The 17,769-nt window shown below is 40.6% G+C and overlaps 1 protein-coding gene across 1 annotated transcript in view; it reads right to left on the bottom strand.

Moving 5' to 3' along the window:
- Positions 1-17,769, bottom strand: part of ADAMTSL3 (ADAMTS like 3) — a 368,734-nt gene that overhangs the window by 115,179 nt on the left and 235,786 nt on the right. Inside the window, exon 16 of the mRNA XM_052659478.1 lies at positions 13,055-13,344. Coding sequence (XP_052515438.1) covers positions 13,055-13,344 — 290 coding nt within the window. The remainder of the gene's footprint in view (positions 1-13,054; positions 13,345-17,769) is intronic.

The raw sequence follows: 17,769 nt of genomic DNA, 5'->3' as shown, positions 1-17,769 counted from the left end.
GTGGGTGGATCTGAAAGCACCAAAGTTACCTCATTTTAACCATTTTTATGGAATTTCACAATAGTTGTGACAAATTAAACCAAGTTTACTCAAAAGAATATAAAAGTTTAATGAGAGATTTAGGATACTTATTGAGGTGGAATGTATTTTCCAAAGATGGCCATGAGACTATCTCCCATCCCTCACACTGAACCTATGACATGACTTCACCACTTTCCACTTCAAGAGGTTTGAGCAAACCTTTATCCTCAAAAGAAAAAAGTTATAAAGATAAGTTTACTTCATCTCATTTTTAACAAAATTTGGACAGTAATCACAAATATGCATTTAGAAGATATAAGATAAATCAAGTGTTGAAATTTCAATTCAATTTCTCGAATAAATCCTTTGGTAGCATGAGGCAACATTCTTCACTTCACAGTTGACTTCTGCAATGTCATAATACAAGGGTTATTTTATTTTTTGGCAAAAAATATCTAAAGCCTACATCAAGAAATGAATTCATAATTAAAGGGTAAAAACACAGACGCTAAGAGGGGAAGCAGAGCCAATAAATGAGCTAATACATTCTCTTTTGTTGGTTTAAGGTTAGTTCAAGTTGGGTTTCTTGCAAATAACTCTTGACTAATTCAACATGCCAAGGAACATCTCACTCACACACACACACACACACACACACACACAGAGTAAGAAATACTCAGAGCAACAACAACAACAAAATCTACAGTCAGAACCTTTAAGGTGTTACCCAGTACTTAATATAATAAATTACTTTTTAAAAGTTGGAAAATCATTTGAATAAGAAAATTATTTGATATAATAACCAAATGGCCTTGGCTCTCAGAAATAGATGCAATATGCTTTTTTAAGCAGAGGAACATTAACAAAAATTGATCCTACATAAGTCTATAAAGAAAACTGTATTAAATTCCATAACCTAGAAATCATATAGGCAATATTCCTTGACCATAATAGAGTTCATCAATAAATGAAAAATAAATAATTAAACCCCCCAATCCGAACATCAGAATTTAAAAATAATCATTCCCGATAAGTGGCACTAGTGGTAAAGAATCCATCTGCCAAGGCAGGAGGTGCAAGAGAGCTGGGTTCACCCCTGGGTGGGAAAGTGCACCTGGAGAAGGAAAGGGCAACCTGCTCCAGTATTCCTCCCTGGAGAACCCCATGGACAGAGAAGACTGGTGGGCTGCAGTCCATGGGGCCACAAAGAATCAGACATGACTGAGTGACTGAGAACACACACACAAAACTCCTAGCTTAAAAACAGTAATTGGTACATATTATTTGACAAGAAAAAGGAGCAGAGGAGGGCTTAAAGCAACTGGATATTAGATGAACAATGCTTGATGATGCTATTAATATTATCATGAAATGGATGACTTTTCCCAAGAAAATCTAAATTATGAAACTCACTTTAAAATTCAGTTCAGTTCAGTTCAGTCACTCAGCCATGTCCAACTCTTCGTGACCCCATGGACCACAGCATTCCAGGCCTCCTGGTCCATCACCAATTCCCAGAGTCTGCTCAAACTCATATTCATTGAGTTGGTGATGCCATCCAACCTTCTCATCTTCTGTCGTCCCCTTCTCCTTCTGCCTTCAACCTTTCCCAGAATCAGGGTCTTTTCAAATAAATCAGATCTTCACATCAGGTGGCCAAAGTATTGGAGTCTCAGCTTTAACATCAGTCCTTCCAATGAATATTCAGGACTGATCTCCTTTAGGATGGACTGGTTGGATCTCCTTGCAGTCCAAGGGACTCTCAAGAGCCTTCTCCAACACCACATTTCAAAAGCATCAATTCTTTGGCACTCGGCTTTGTTTATAGTCCAACCCTCACATCCATACCTGACTACTGGAAAAACCAGAGCCTTGATGAGATGAAACTTTGTTGGCAAAGTAATGTCTCTGCTTTTTAATGCACTGTCTAGGTAGGTCATAACTTTCCTTCTAAGGAGTAAGCGTCTTTTAACTTCATGGCTGCAATCACCATCGACAGTGATTTTGGAGCCCCCCAAAATAAAGTCAACAACTGTTTCCACTGTTTCCCCACCTATTTCCCATGAAGTGATGGGACCAGATGACATGATCTTAGTTATCTGAACGTTGAGGTTTAAGCCAGCTTTTTCACTCTCCTTTTTCACCTTCATCAAGAGGCTCTTTAGGTCTTCTTCACTTTCTGCCATAAGGGTGGTGTCATCTGCATATCTGAGGTTATTGATATTTCTCCCAGCAATGTTGATTCCAGCTGTACCTCATCCCACCCAGCATTTCTCATGACATACTCTGCATATAAGTTAAATAGGCAGGGTGACAGTATACAGCCTTGATGTACTTCTTTCCCTGTTTGGAACCAGTCTGTTGTTCCATGTCCAGTTCTAACTGTTGCTTCCTGACCTGCATACAGGTTTCTCAAGCGGCAGATCAGGTAGTCTGGTATTCCCATCTCTTTCAGAATTTTCAACAGTTTATTGTGATCCACACAGTCAAAGGCTTTGGCATAGTCAATAAAGCAGAAATAGATGTTTTTCTGGAACTCTCTTGCTTTTTTGATGATCCAGCAGATACTGGCAATTTGATCACTGGTTCCTCTGCCTTTTCTAAAACCAGCTTGAACATCTGGAAGTTCACAGTTCACGTATTGCTGCAGCCTGGCTTGGAGAATTTTCAGCATTACTTTACTAGCATGTGAGATGAGTGCAACTGTGCAGTAGGTTGAGCATTCTTTGGCATTGTCAGGGATTGGAATGAAAACTGACCTTTTCCAGTCCTGTGGCCACTGCTGAGTTTTCCAAATTTGCTGACATATTGAGAGCAGCACTTTCACAGCATCATCTTTCAGGATTTGAAATAGCTCAACTGGAATTCCATCACTTTTACTAGTTTTATTTGTAGTGATGCTTCCTAAGGCCCACTTGACTTCACATTCCAGGATGTCTGGCTCTAGGTGAATGATCAGACCATCGTGATTATCTGGGTCGTGAAGATCTTTTTTGTACAGTTCTGTGTATTCTTGCCATCTCTTTTTAATATCTTCTGCTTCTGTTAGGTCCATACCATTTCTGTCCCTTATCGAGCCCATCTTTGCATGAAATATTCCCTTGGTATCTCTAATTTTCTTAAAGAGATCTCTAGTCTTTCCCATTCTATTGTTTTCCTCTATTTCTTTGCACTGATCACTGAGGAAGGCTTTCTTATCTCTCCTTGCCATTCTTTGGAACTCTGCATTCAAATGGGTATCTCTTTCTTTTTCTCCTTTGCTTTTCATTTCTCTTCTTTTCACAGCTATTCGTAAGGCCTCCCCAGACAGCCTTTTTGCTGTTTTGCATTTCTTTTTCTTTGGGATGGTCTAGATCTCTGTCTCCTGTACAATGTCACGAACCTCTGCCCATAGTTCATCAGGCGCTCTATCAGATCTACTCCCTTAAATCTATTTCTCACTTCCACTGTATGTGGCTCACAGCACTGGAGAGGCAAGTGGCTGAGAGGAGATACTCTACATCCAAGGTCAGTAACGGTGGCCCTGAGGAGATACCCCATGTGCAAGGTAAGGAGCAGTGGCTACACTTTGCTGGAGCAGCCGTGAAGAGATACCCCACATCCAAAGTAAGAGAAACCCCAGTACGACAGTAGGTGCTGAGAGAGGGAATCAGAGGATAGAAAGACTGAAACCACAATCAGAGAAAACCAATCTAATCACATGGAACATAATCTTGTCTAACTCAATGAAACTAAGCCATGCCATGTAGGGCCATCCAAGACAGACAGGTCTTGGTGGAGAGTTCTGACAAAATGTGGTCCATTGGAGAAGGGAATGGCAAACCACTTCAGTATATTTACCTTGAGAACCCCATGAACAGTATGAAAAGGCAAAAAGATAGGACACTGAAAGATAAACTCCCCAGGCCAGTAGGTGCCCAATATGCTATTAGAGATCCGTGGAGAAATAACTCCAGGAAGAATGAAGAGACGGAGTCAAAGCAAAAACAATACCCAGTTGCGGGTGTGACTGGTGATGGAAGCAAGGTCTGATGCTGTAAAGAGCAATATTGCAGAGGAACCTGGAATGTTAGGTCCATGAATGAAGGCAAACAAGAGATGGCAAGAGTGTACATTGACATTTTAGGAATCAGCGAACTAAAATGGACTGGAATGGGTGAATTTAACTCAGATGACCATTATATCTACTACTGTGGACAAGAATCCCTTAGAAGGAATGGAATAGCCATCATAGTCAACAGAAGATTCCGAAATGCAGTACTTGGATGCAATCTCAAAAATGACAGAAAGATCTCTGTTCATTTCCAAGGCAAATCATTCAATATCATGGTAATCCAAGTCTATGCCCTGACCAGTAATGCTGAAGAAGCTTAAGTTGATTGGCTCTATGAAGACCTATAAGACCTTCTGGAACTAACTCCCCAAAATGATGTCCTTTTCATTATAGGGGACTGGAATGCAAAAGTAGGAAGTCAAGGAACACCTGGAGTAACAGGCAAATTTGGCCTTGGAGTACAGAATGAAGCAGGGCAAAGGCTAATAAGAGTTTTGCAAAGAGAACGCACTGGTCATAGCAAACACTGTCTTCCAACAACACAAGAGAAGACTCTACACATAGATATCACCAGATGGCCAACACCAAAATCAGACTGATTATATTCTTTGCAGCCAAAAATGGAGAAGCTCTATACAGTCAGCAAAAACAAGATGGGGAGCTGACTGTGGCTCAGATCATGAACTCCTTATTGCCAAATTCAGATTTAAATTGAAGAAAGTAGGGAAAACCACTAGACCATTCATGTATGACCTAAATCACTTTAAAATTAAGAGTTTGTATATGACAGTAAGTGCGGAGGGGACTTGAAAATGATCTTACAGATCCTGCAACAATTCCCCTCCCAATCCTGTCCCTAAAGGGAAAAATAAGAACAGAATTTATATAGTTGTAGAAACAAATTCTTCCAGACTTTTTAAAGAGATGTCATCTATGATAGGAACTATTTAAGATTATTGAAATGTATGCAACCTAGATGTCCATCAGCAGATGAATGGATAAGAAAGCTGTGGTACATATACACAATGGAGTATTACTCAGCCATTAAAAAGAATACATTTGAATCAGTTCTAATGAGGTGGATGAAACTGGAGCCGATTATACAGAGTGAAGTAAGCCAGAAAGAAAAACACCAATACAGTATACTAACACATATATATGGAATTTAGAAAGATGGTAACGATAACCCTGTATGTGAGACAGCAAAAGAGACACAGATGTATAGAACGGTCTTTTGGACTCTGTGGGAGAGGGGACAGGGTGGGATGATTTGGGAGAATGGCATTGAAACATGTATAATATCATATAAGAAACGAATTGCCAGTCTAGGTTCGATGCAGGGTGCAGGATGCTTGGGGCTGGTGCACTGGGATGACCTGGAGGGATGGTGTAGCGGGGGAGGTGGGAGGGGGGTTCGGGATTGAGAACACGTGTACACCTGTGGCGGATTCATGTTGATGTGTGGCAAAACCAATACAATATTGTAAAGTAATAATAATAATAATAATAATAAATTAAAAAAAAGAAATGTAAGGAAAACTCCAATTCATTAAAAAAAAACTAGTATAAACCTGATGACAAAAATCTATAAAAGAAAAAAGAGCAGATCTACTTAATATAGTGTTACATGACAGATAGTTTACATGACAGATGCAAGCCTAGGGCCATACTGAAAAGGATAGTTAGTTATGTTTTCCTCTCTGCTGATTAACCAGTATGATAGAATAAATGCTACTATATACTCCCAGGTAATGAAAAAAAGGAGAAGCATTATATCGTATGGACCTAGAGGAATGCCATTTTGGTGTTAAAATGCAAGTTTTATAGTACTCCAAATAGGTGAGTTCTTTTTAGGGGCCAGTTGAGGAGACAGCTGGTAAAAATTAAGGATTGTTAAAAGCCATTTGGCCTCATGAAGGGCATCATAAACATCAGTGGAGCCTGAGAGGAAGTGATCAATTATATTAAGAGTAGCTGAAAGAAACTCCAGCTCAAGGCCTGTTAAGATTTGAAGGGATTTGAAGAGGACAAAATGGTGACTGCTAATGTACCATGTCGGAAACACATCTCCATGGGGAGTATGCCCAAATGAGCCCATGGTGGGCCAATTCAGCTTTCAGACCACTTTCCCATTTGCAGGAAGGCATCCTTGTACTCCACCATGCTCAGTGGAGGCTACCAACTTGCATCAGTATCATTCATATCTAAATGCAAAATCCTTAGTTAAATATGGGGTTAGCCAAAAAGTTCATTTGAGGTTTTTTCCGTAACATTTTACAGAAAAATCTGAATGAACCTTTGGCCTACCCAATAATAGCACACTGTAGTCAAGAGTATAATAAAAAAAAAATACTACATTATGACTTCAAACCTTGGGCATTCACGAATCAAATCATTCACACACAAATATTCACACACGCTCAACCAGAAACAAACAGATAGGAACTTCCTACAATCCAGCAGATAAACCCACTGGCCCAGCCAGCAGATAAATCCATCCACCCAGACCTTTCCCTTGCCAGTTTCCATTAAGAGATGCATCTCTAACTAGTTAAGATTGAATTCCATAGTAGGCTTTAGATTTCACTCCTTTCCATCACAGGAAGTTTGTTGACACTTTGCCTTTCCCTTTCATTCTGGAACTTTCTCATTGCCTTTTAAAAAAGAAAATTATTGACTTGGCTGTGCTGGGTCTTTGCAAGATCTTCAGTTGCAGCATGCAGGAACTAGTTCCCTGACCAGGGCTCCCTGCACTGGAAGTGTGGAGTCTTAGCCACTGGACCACCAGGGAAGTCCCCTCTCATTGCCTTTTAAATGCACCTGGACTCTCTGTCATGAAGTGACAGCACACACACAGCCCTCCCCTAACAAACCAAGCCTTCTCGCCATCTTCCTCTCTGTGGGCTCCCTGACATCTCTTGTTATCCCTTTTAATCCTTTTTTTTACAATACAACTGGACTAACCCTTCTGAAATAAACATTTGATCATTAATTTCCATTTTAATGACTTGGATGGCTTCTCATTGTTCTTAGGATAAAGACCCAAATGAACATGGCCTGTAAGACCTTCACTGTCTGGCCCCTGATTTCCTTTACAGCATCATCTCACATTGAACCCCATCTTTCTCAGTACACTAGCTGTGCCCAACTTCTTCAGCTCCTGGAATCTCCCATATGCCCTCTTGCCACCTAGCGCCCTTCCACATGATCCTTTTCCTGCTGGAAATTCTCTTTGTACCACTGTCTCAAACTTTAGCTTAATTAATATCTCATCTTTCAGACTTAAAAGTTAAAATGTAATTGTTCTTAGGGAATCTTTCCCTGACCTCCCAAGTTAGGTCAAATTCCTCCTATTATGTGCTTTCATGGCATCATATGCTTCTTTTTAAAATTTGTTTCTAGTTATTTTTTGGTCACACCACACGGCATGTGGGATCTTAGTTCCTTGACCAGTGATCGAACCTCTGCCCCCTGTGATGGAAGTGCAGATTCTTAACCACTGGACTGCCAGGCAAGTCCCAACCATATATACTTTTTTGTAGCTGCAATAACCAGCTGTAAGTTTAAACATATGTGTGTGTGATTATGCGATGAACACATTTCCCCCTCTAGATCTGAGTTGCAGAGGTGGGAACTATTTGTCTGTATTATTAGGTCAGCACCTTGCACAAAAAAACACACAATAAATATTTGCAGGATGTTGTTTTCAAATGAAACAATAAGAGATTCCTGCTACTGTCAAAACCAAGGCAAAGTTGGCATCATCTACCTTATTTACTATTGTTCTTGCAATTCTGGGCAATGCAATAAGAGATAAAACCTAAACATGATAAACAACTATTGAAAGAGAAAATCATCATTAATTGCAGATGATGATTTACTTGAGGAATTCAAAGAATGCACTTGGCACAGTTAGATGCATTAAGGGGTTCAGCAATTTAGTCCGTTTTCTTTTAAAAGGAAAAAACAATATTCTAAGATGAATAACTTCTTATATTATAAACTATATTATAAACTTATATTATAAACTCTTATATTATCCCACCAACATTTATAACACACATGTGTCAGGCACAGTGATTAAACACTTCTCCAACATAATCTTGCTTAAGAATCATATTTAATCCTTTCATTAATCCTAATAATGTAGGTGTGGCTCTTCTCATTTTACAAAAATAAACCTCTGCAAATTTAAACAACTAGCCAAAGGGAGGGGCAGAACTATGGTTCAAAATGAGGCCAAAGTTCATGTCTATGCTACTAGCCGGTGATTTTAGAAAACACAAAGGGAGAAATAAGAGGTCATAAATGCAACAAATAATATAAGACACAAGAGAAAATGTCAGTGAGGAATGTTTATCATGTGCATGTGTGTATGTTCAGTCATTAAGCCGTATCCGACTCTTTGCGACCCCATGGACTATAGCCTTCCAGGCTCCTCTGTCCATGGGAATCTCCAGGCAAAATTACTGGAGTGGGTTGCCATTTCCCCCTCCAGGGGATCTTCCCCACCAAGGGATCGAACCTGCATCTCTTACGTCTCCTGCACTGCAGGTGGATTCTTTACCACTAGTGCCACCTGGGAAGCCCATGTTGATAGTGTATAAATTACAAAACCTTATCAGTGGGTATTTGAAAGGTAAGCATAACTTTCAGGATGTACATACACACATAACATAATGCTGTATACCATATACTTCCATACACTCTAGAGACTGGAAATTGAGTATGTCAGCATTCTTTATACTTTGGGGAATTGAGAAAGAATTGTTGCCACTCCAGTATGAAAGCAGACTTGTAAAAGATTCTTCAACATCAATGATGACAACAAATTGATCTACTTTTATTTCCTGTATGTTGTGAAGGCAAGTTAAGACTATACAAATATACAATATCGGGATGGGAATCAGAGGTTTATCTTTTTAAAAATTTATCACTTGCCTATCTTATTTTTCTACCAGAAACAGGAATGCTGAAGAAATAACTGCATGCCTGTGGAAATTTTATTTTCCTGTGGTTTCCAGTCATTGCAGACTTACCCTCCCTGTTATTCAGGATGAGGGTTAAATTCCACATTCAAAACCACACATAAGTGGGCTTGCAGAGGCTGAGCCTCTAAAACCACATTAAAATGGACTACAGAGAGGCAAGTGTCACTGCCTGTAAGTAATGCAGTAGGGACAGTAAAGCCAACATAACTGAGAGCTGTGCTCCCTCAGGACAAGGGCCGTGCCTTCATTCTGTATCATGGTACTGGGCCTGGAGCCGAGTGGAGGGCACAGAGTCTAGCACAGAGCAGGTGTTCAGTTTCCTGCATTTAGAGGATTACATAACCCTCCAAGCATTCCAAGTATTCAACAAAACTGAGTTACACATTTAAAATGAAATTTTAAGCTTGAACTCAAGAAATTAAAAACATTAAGAAAATTTAAGCCTGAACCCAAGAAATTAAACCATTGCTTTTTGCAAAGTGAAGAATCTTACTATAAGCACTTACAGTTCAACCCTTCAGTAAAGAAGTCGTCCACTCTCTATTTGGGACTGTGTGATACACTCTGACTCTCAGCTTCCCTAGCCATACCATTTGGGTTCATGGGCATGCAAGGTTCATCTAATGACGTTATCCTGAATTACACAACACATGATAGCCTCACAAGGCTAAATTCTGTTTAACTGAGAGTTGAAAGATTAGCAAGCTGAGCCCTGTTAAAATTTGCAAAATGTGTTCCAGTTATACAAGAGGATGTCAGAAACAAATGGACACCGTGTGAGTACTGAAATGCACTTCTAACATGTGCAAGGCCTTTCTCTCCTCACAGCTGGCCGAAGGCCCACACTGCCAATAAGGATAAATTGAACTGGTCAAGTTTCACAAAACTTGTATGCCTTAAACAGATGCAGAGATCATTTTACTATTCCTAACTGTATATCCAAGGGAAATGAAGATGTATATCCACACAATGTGTACATGAATGTTCAGAGCAGTTTTAGGCATAGTATCCAAGACATGCGAATAAACTAAATTCTAACTGATGAATGGATAAATATGGACATATCCATACAATGGAATAGTATTCAAACCTAAAAAGAAACAAAGTGCTGACTTATGTTGCAACATGGATGAACCTTGAGAGCACACTAATGAAAGAAGGTGGTCACAAAGATTGCTTATTGTGTGATTTCATTTATATGAAACGTCCAGAAGAAATAAAAAGTAGATTAGTAGTTGTGAGAGGTTGCTGGTAGCAGGAGAATGGTGGTTTGAGAGGAAATGGGGAGGGTGATTTCTTAAGGGTACAGGGTTCTTTTGGGGTCAAAGTGTTCTAAAATTGTTCTGATGGGGTCTTCCCTGGTGGTCCAGTGGTTAAGAATCCACCTTGCAATGCAAGGGAAACGAGTTCAACCCCCGATTGGGCAACTAAGCCTGTGTGCTGCAATCAGAAGAGTCTGCGTTCTGCATGAAAGATCACACATGGCACAACTGAGACCCAATGCAGCCAAATATATCAGTGCTAAAAGAAGATCGTGACGATGTGTACACAACGTTGTGAATATACCAAAAAACACCACGTTGTATACTTCAGATATATTAATTGTGGTATGTGAATTATATCTTAATAAAGTTGTTACCAAAAAAGCAGAAAATCATGCCAGGGGGTCCACACCTCCTGGAGGTGGAACCCAGGGCCGTCTTGGTGGGCACTGGGAACACAGCAGATACGAACATTTTGGCATCAGGCTCCAAAAATGAGGTCAATTAGACTCTCTCAACTGAATTAGAATTCATCTGGTCAGTTTTCCTTGGGCAACTCTATGTGGTCTGTTAAGTTCCAAGGACCCAACATGCCACACTTTCCCATCTGGATGGACTTCTCGGTCAGGAAAAAACTGAAGTCAAGGATGACAGAGTTCTAGATGCAAGGCTAATTCTATCAATGGCAGTATTCAAAAGCCTGAGATTAATACAGTAGATTTGGAAGTATGCAAGCAATAGCTGGGGGCTTCCCAGGTGGTGCTAGTGGTGAAGAAAGTGTAGTCATTCAGTCATGTCTGACTCTTTGAGACCCCATGAACAGCAGCCCACCTGGCTCCTCTGTCCATGGAATTCTTTAGGCAAGAATACTGAGGTGGATTGCCATTTCCCTGCCGGCCAAGGCAGGAGACATAAGAGACTCAGGTTCAATCCCTGGGTCTGAAAGATCCCCTGGAGAAGGGCATGGCAACCCATTCCAGTATTCTTATCTGGGAAATCCCATAGACTGAGGAACCTGGCAGGCTACAGTCCATGTGGTCACAAAGAGTCAGACACAATTGACTGAGCAGGCATGCAAGCAAGCATGACTATCTCTGGAGGGCTTCCCCTGACTCATCTGGAAAGTACCAGTTCCCAGATTACGAAGGGCATATCAGTCTTAAGGCTCCCGAGATATAACAGAAGACATGTCCAGGACCCTGAACCCAGAGGTTTGGGCCAAAGCAGACATGAAAGTGAGCAGGAAAGTGAGACTTCAATTCCTGGGAGGGAAGAGACACAGCCGACATTTAGTGTTGGGTGAAGCAGGCTAAAACTCCTGGCTAGTTGAGGTGGGCTCCTAGGAAGCAGGGAGAAAAGCAAGCAAGAGAGAGAGAGAATCCAGAGGCAGATCACAGTTCTTTTCCTAATTGCACAGGGGTACCACCATATGGAAGACAGTAGCTAACTGAGGCCTAGGGGTAAAGCACACACCATTTCACCTGGCTTTACTGATGGGCTGGTGTCCAGGATAGATGGATTTACAGGTTGAACTACACAGGAAAGAGAAAGACAGATACCTCAAGTCAACAGCGACTGGATGGCAAGAACGGAGAATGCACTTCACCTGCCTAGGGAAGAGACCAGGGCACAATGACTGGTACACGAGTTCTTAAGACTTAATGGGGAGTGCTTAGTAAAGGGTGCAGGGCTGCCAAGAGGAGTGGCGCAGGCTGTTGAGCGAACTGCCTCCTAAGGCAGCAGCTTCCTTAGCTTTCATACCACTGGTTAGCACTGAAGTCAGAGCACTTCTTTTTTTTTTTTTTCCCTTTTTTCTTTGACCATGCCACATGGCATGTAGGATCATAGTTCCCTGACCTGGGATCAAACCCATGCCCCTTGCAGTGGAAGTGCATGGTCTTAACAACTGGACCACCAGGAAGTCTGGTTAGAGCACTTCTAGCCCCCAGCTTCAGCCACGACAGCTGACTGGAAGGCACAGTCAGGAGTCAGTGAGAGGATGCCAGGGGCCTGGATTCCTGAGAGAGGAGTCCCCTTCATGTCACTAGAGGATCTTGGTTTCCCACTGATTAGTTCTGTCCTTTTACTTCCAGCAGAGAGAGAATGACTGTCTGGACTTCCCTCTGCTCATTCACTCCCTTTTGGATCCTGGAATGCTTGAAGCACCTTGGGGCTAATTTCCACCCTGAGGGGGCCACCTGACAATATGATCACTTCCTAGTCCTATCAGGGCCCCTGGCTATGTGTACACACATGTACACACACATAAATCATGGTGATCAGTTTGCTCCATACTGGTTTCTGGCTCAATGTGCAGGTATGAACCTAAATTATTTTCTGAGGATAACTTCTGACCAAGAGAGCATCAATATGGGAGTTCCAGGCTGATTCATTCCGTAATTCTGACTTATGCACAACACTACCTCAACTAATCATTTCTTGCATTTTCCTATTTATTCTCTAGTAATCGGTGACCTTGGTAACCATCTCAGTTAGGCAGATGCTTAGGAACACAGGAACACAGGATCTAGTCCCACTGTCCTTAATCTTTCTAAAATAATGATGATGAAAACAAAGAAAAGGCACAGTTTTCAATTATTCAAATGACTTCTCCTCCTTTGGACTTCTGCTAGTTTGTAGATGAGGCTTTACCGATTTAGTATTGCTATTTCTCAAACCATCAGCAATGCCAGACACAGCTGTCCCTTAAGTAAAAGTTCAAATACCTCCCAAACAGGTGGCGGTGCAGGGGGTGAAGCCAGCGTATTCCCAGTCATAGGTCGTCTCACTGTCCTGCTCCTGCAGGGAGGTGGCCAGCTCTCGGGCAGCGGGGCTCTCATCACAGGGCTGCAGGAGGCAGGGCCGCTCTGTGGGCAGCCGGGGGCCCTCACACTCTTCCTCTGGCAGTTCGGTCTCAGTTTGCGTGAAGGTCAGGAGCACGCGGCACTTCACCTCTCGCACCTGAACACCTGGCCCACATGTGGCACTGCAGGTGGACCACGGCTCCGGAACGAACCTGCAGGCAACCGGGGAGCCCCAGGGATCGGAGCAGGGGAGGACACGGGCCATCAGTCCAAAGAGATCACAAAGGGGGAGTGACACATGAAGGAAAAAAGTAACTTCATTCAGAGGAGACTCAATATGTTTCAGAGGCTGTCCTTTTGTTGGTGCCTGAAAATGTGTCGTGGACAAACATTCCAACCTCATCAGCAACAGAAAGAAGCTTTTACCAGAGATCCACTGAACTTTTGCACCTATTTTATTTAACTCAAATTCTGTGCTCTGACCTTTGCATATCATCGTTAAAAGGTTTTCTGTAAGATTTGGTCATAATAAATCGTGTAGAGATAATTTCTACTCTGAGTTCTTTTATAACATGGAGATGTTCACCAGTATTTATTCAAGAAATCATTTTGGTGCTTACCCTGTCTTAACAGGCAGTTTTATTAAAATGTCTTGATATTTAGCAGCAAAACTGTAGGATAGCATGCTTTCTGCAGAGCGGTGGTGGTGGTTTAGTCACTAAGTTGTGTCCAACTCTTGCAACCCCATGGACTGTAGACCACCAGGCTCCTCTGTCCATGGGATTCTCCAGGCAAGAATTCTGGAGTGGGTTGCCATTTCCTTCTCCTTCTGCAGAGTAGATGAAGTAGATGAAGCTTTAATATTCTTTTTTATTTAATACATGGGCTTCCCTGGTGGCTCAGTGGCAAATAATCTGCCTGTCATTGTGGGAGACACAGGTTTGATTCCTGGTCCAGGAAGAGCCCCTGGAGAAGGAAATGGCAACCCACTCCAGTATTCTTGCCTAGAGAATTCCATGAACAGAGGAGCCTGGCGGGCTACAGTTTATTGGGTCCCAAAGAGTTGGACATGACTGAGCCAACTAAACAACATCAACATTTTAATATATAACAACACACAAAACTTCTGAATTTTCTTGAAACTATCACAGCTGTTGCCCAATCTGACTGAACAAAGCATGTATTTCTTATCCTGAATCTTTATCCACTAAATATCAGGGTGTCCTCCTTTGGCCTACAGGTCAAATCCTGGCCACCTATTTCTGCACAGCCTACCTGCTAAGAATGATTTTCATAGTTTTAAATAGATGGGGAGAAAAAGGAAGGATAATACTTTGTGTCATGTAAAAATGACATAAAATTCAATGTGTGTCCATAACTAAAGATTTATTGGAATACAGTCATGGTCACTTGTTCAGCCTTGTTTATGGCTGCATTTGTGTTATGTGCCAGGTCTGAGGATTTGCAATATAGACTGTTTGGCTGGCAAAACCTAAGGTATTTATTATTTGGCTCTTTATAGAAAATGTTTACTGATTCCTGCATTGAATTTAAGACACAGACTCCATTGGGACATATAATTTTAAGACAATCTGAAGCAACACTTGCATCATGAGATATTAATAAGTGATAAGCTGGAAAGAGAGCAGTGATTGAGTAAGTCTGGAAAACACTGTTTTCAATAATGTTCAATAGGTTTATTTACCAAAAGATTTCCCCCAAAACTATGATATATGAACATATACCATACATACTCAAGGGGAGTGGATACGACGTGTATGATTTCCTAAATTTAAGTGAATATAGACCTCTATTCATAGGAAAATGTTGTACTAAATAACTTCAGAAAAAATGCTGCTGAGCTGTTTGCTTCAAATACAGTTCCAAGGCTTAATGTTTAAAATCTCAGAATAGGCTGGTTGTAAAGAATCACCTAAGCATCTCTCTCTACATGAGGCTTCACCACAGTTATACACAAGAGCACAGCAGAATTGAAACATTATTGCTCTCCATGAACAATAAAGAAATATCAATAACACCTCCCTTTTTTCATTTTGTTTTGTTGGAAATTGTTACTTGGAAACTATTTTCTAATTCTCATTTTCCATGACTCAGCTCCTTAGGATGGAGTAGTACTGAAGCAATATTTGCATCTTTACTCTTTTCTGTGCTTGCTCTTTTCCCATGGGAAAACTGGAAAGGAGACTGATTAAGAAGACACATCCATACAATGTATTCAATAATAGGATGATGTCATTGAAAAGAAGGAGGTGAATCTATGTGAATTGATAAGGAATATTCTCCTTTTGGAGGCTGTTAAATGAAATAAGTGTGTGGTCTTATGCTATAAGTATCATATGCTATAATCTTTTGTCTAACTACACAAAAGGACACAGACATGCCTATATAGTGTATATATTACATATTGTTGTTGTTCAGTTGCTAAGTCATGTCCCACTCTTTGCAACCCCATGAACTGCAGTACGCCAGGCTTCCCTGTCCTTCACTAACTCCCTGACTTTGCTCAAACTCATTTCCATGGAGTCAGTGATGTCATCCAATCATCTCATCCTCTGTCACCCCCTTCTCCTCTTTCCCTCAATCTTTCCCAGCATCAGGATCTTTTCCAATAAGTTGGCTCTTTGCATCAGGTGACCAAAGTATTGAAGCTTTAGCATCAGTTCTTCCAATGAATATTCAGGGTTGTTTTCCTTTAGGATTAACTGGTTTGATCTCCTTGCAGTCCAAGGGACTTTCAAGAGTCCTCTCCAGCACCACAGTTCAGAAGCATGAATTCTTCAATGCTCAGCCTTCTTTATGGTCCAACTCTCACATCCGTACATGACTACTTGAAAAACCATAGTTTTGACTATACAGACCTTTGTTGGCAAAGTGATCTCTGCTTTTTAACACAATGTCTGTCATAGCTTTTCTTTCAAGGAGCAAGTGTCATAATTTCATGGCTTCAGTTACCATCCACAGTGATTTTGGAGCTCAAGAAAATAAAATCTGTCACTTTTTCCACTTTTTCCCCATCTATTTGTCATGAAGTAATGGGATTGGATGCCATGATCTTAGTGTTTTGAATGTTGAATTTTAAGCCAGCTTTTTTACTCTCCTCTCTTTCATCAAGAGGCTCTATAATTCCTCTTTACTTTTTGTCATTAGAGTGGTATCATCTGCATATCTGAGGTTGTTAATATTTCTCCCTGCACTCTTGATTCCAGCTCATGATTCATCCAGCCCTGCATTTCTCATGAGGTACTCTGCATATAAGTTAAATAAGCAGGGTGACAATATACAGCCTTGTACTCCTTTCCCGATTTTGAACCACTTTGTTGTTTAACATCTGTTTCTAAGGGTATAAATTTATAGCCTCTATGTTATCTATGATTTATATATAATTTCTCTTTTCAGGAAGTAACTGCAAGAGCTGGGAACTGGAGTTTATAGAAGGAGGCTTTTACTATATTTTGTTGCTGTTTTTTTTTAAATTAATTTTTATAGGAGGATAGTTGCTTTACAATGTGTTAGTTTCTACTGTATAGCACAGTGAACCAGCTATACGTATACATGTATCCCCTCATTTTTTTTTATTTCCTTCCCAGTTAGGTCACCACAGAGCACTGAGTAGAGTTCCCTGTGCTATACAGTAGGCTCTCATGAGTTTTCTATTGTATATATAGTATCAGTAGTGTATATACATCAATCCCAATCTCCCAATTCATCCCACCCCATTCTTTCTGCTTTGGTGTCCATACAGTTGTTCTCTACATCTGTGTCTCTATTTCTCTTTTGCGAATAGGATCATCTATATCATTTTATAGATTCCATATATATATATGTTAATACCTGATATTTGTCTTTGTTCATTCTCATTTTGCACCTTTTAAAGGCTTGAACTTTCTAACCATATGCACACTATACTTTTATGGTCATTAATTTTTTCTCTTTTCTCCTTCACAATAAAAACTAAAATTGGGGATTATGTTTTAATGGGAAGTAGTTTTTTTTCATTCAGATTGGACTCTTACGTCTCATAGATTCAGAATCCTGAGAGAAGGTGGAGTAAGTGAGAAGGCCCCTCTTAATTCCCAACAGTGCTAATGATGGTTACACTTGACGTTTTTCAGGTGTCCTGAATGTTTCAAGTTGGTTATCATTTTTTTTCTTAGCTTGTGGGATCTTCGCCTTCAACAGTGAAAGTCTGGAGTTCTACCGGACCACCAGGGAATTCTATCAAGTTGGTTTTCAAAGATCCTTATAAGTGTCTTCTTAAAAAACAAATATCAGAACTGTCCAAATTATCCATGAGTTATCTGGGGGAGGCGAGATGGGGAGTCATGGTAACTCAAAAATGTATGCATCATCCTGTATGATTTTCTTCTATGCATTATTTTTTATTTAAACAAAAGACATTATCATGTTCATGCAGTTCTGAATCTTGCTTTGTCTTTGTCCCCCCCTCTACACACACACACACACACACACACACACACACACACACATACACAGTAATTTTTTCTTTAAAGAAAAGAAAGTCATACAGCTGCACACAAGCATTTGAAAAGTGATGTCTGGGCAAAACAACCAGAGAAACAGAGCATGTTCCCTGTGTCTTTGCACAATGCATGCAT

Source organism: Budorcas taxicolor, chromosome 21 (assembly GCF_023091745.1).
Source record: "Budorcas taxicolor isolate Tak-1 chromosome 21, Takin1.1, whole genome shotgun sequence".
NCBI lineage: Eukaryota > Metazoa > Chordata > Mammalia > Artiodactyla > Bovidae > Budorcas > Budorcas taxicolor.
The sequence above is the reverse complement of the archived record's forward strand: the minus strand, read 5'-3'. Positions and strand labels throughout refer to the sequence as shown.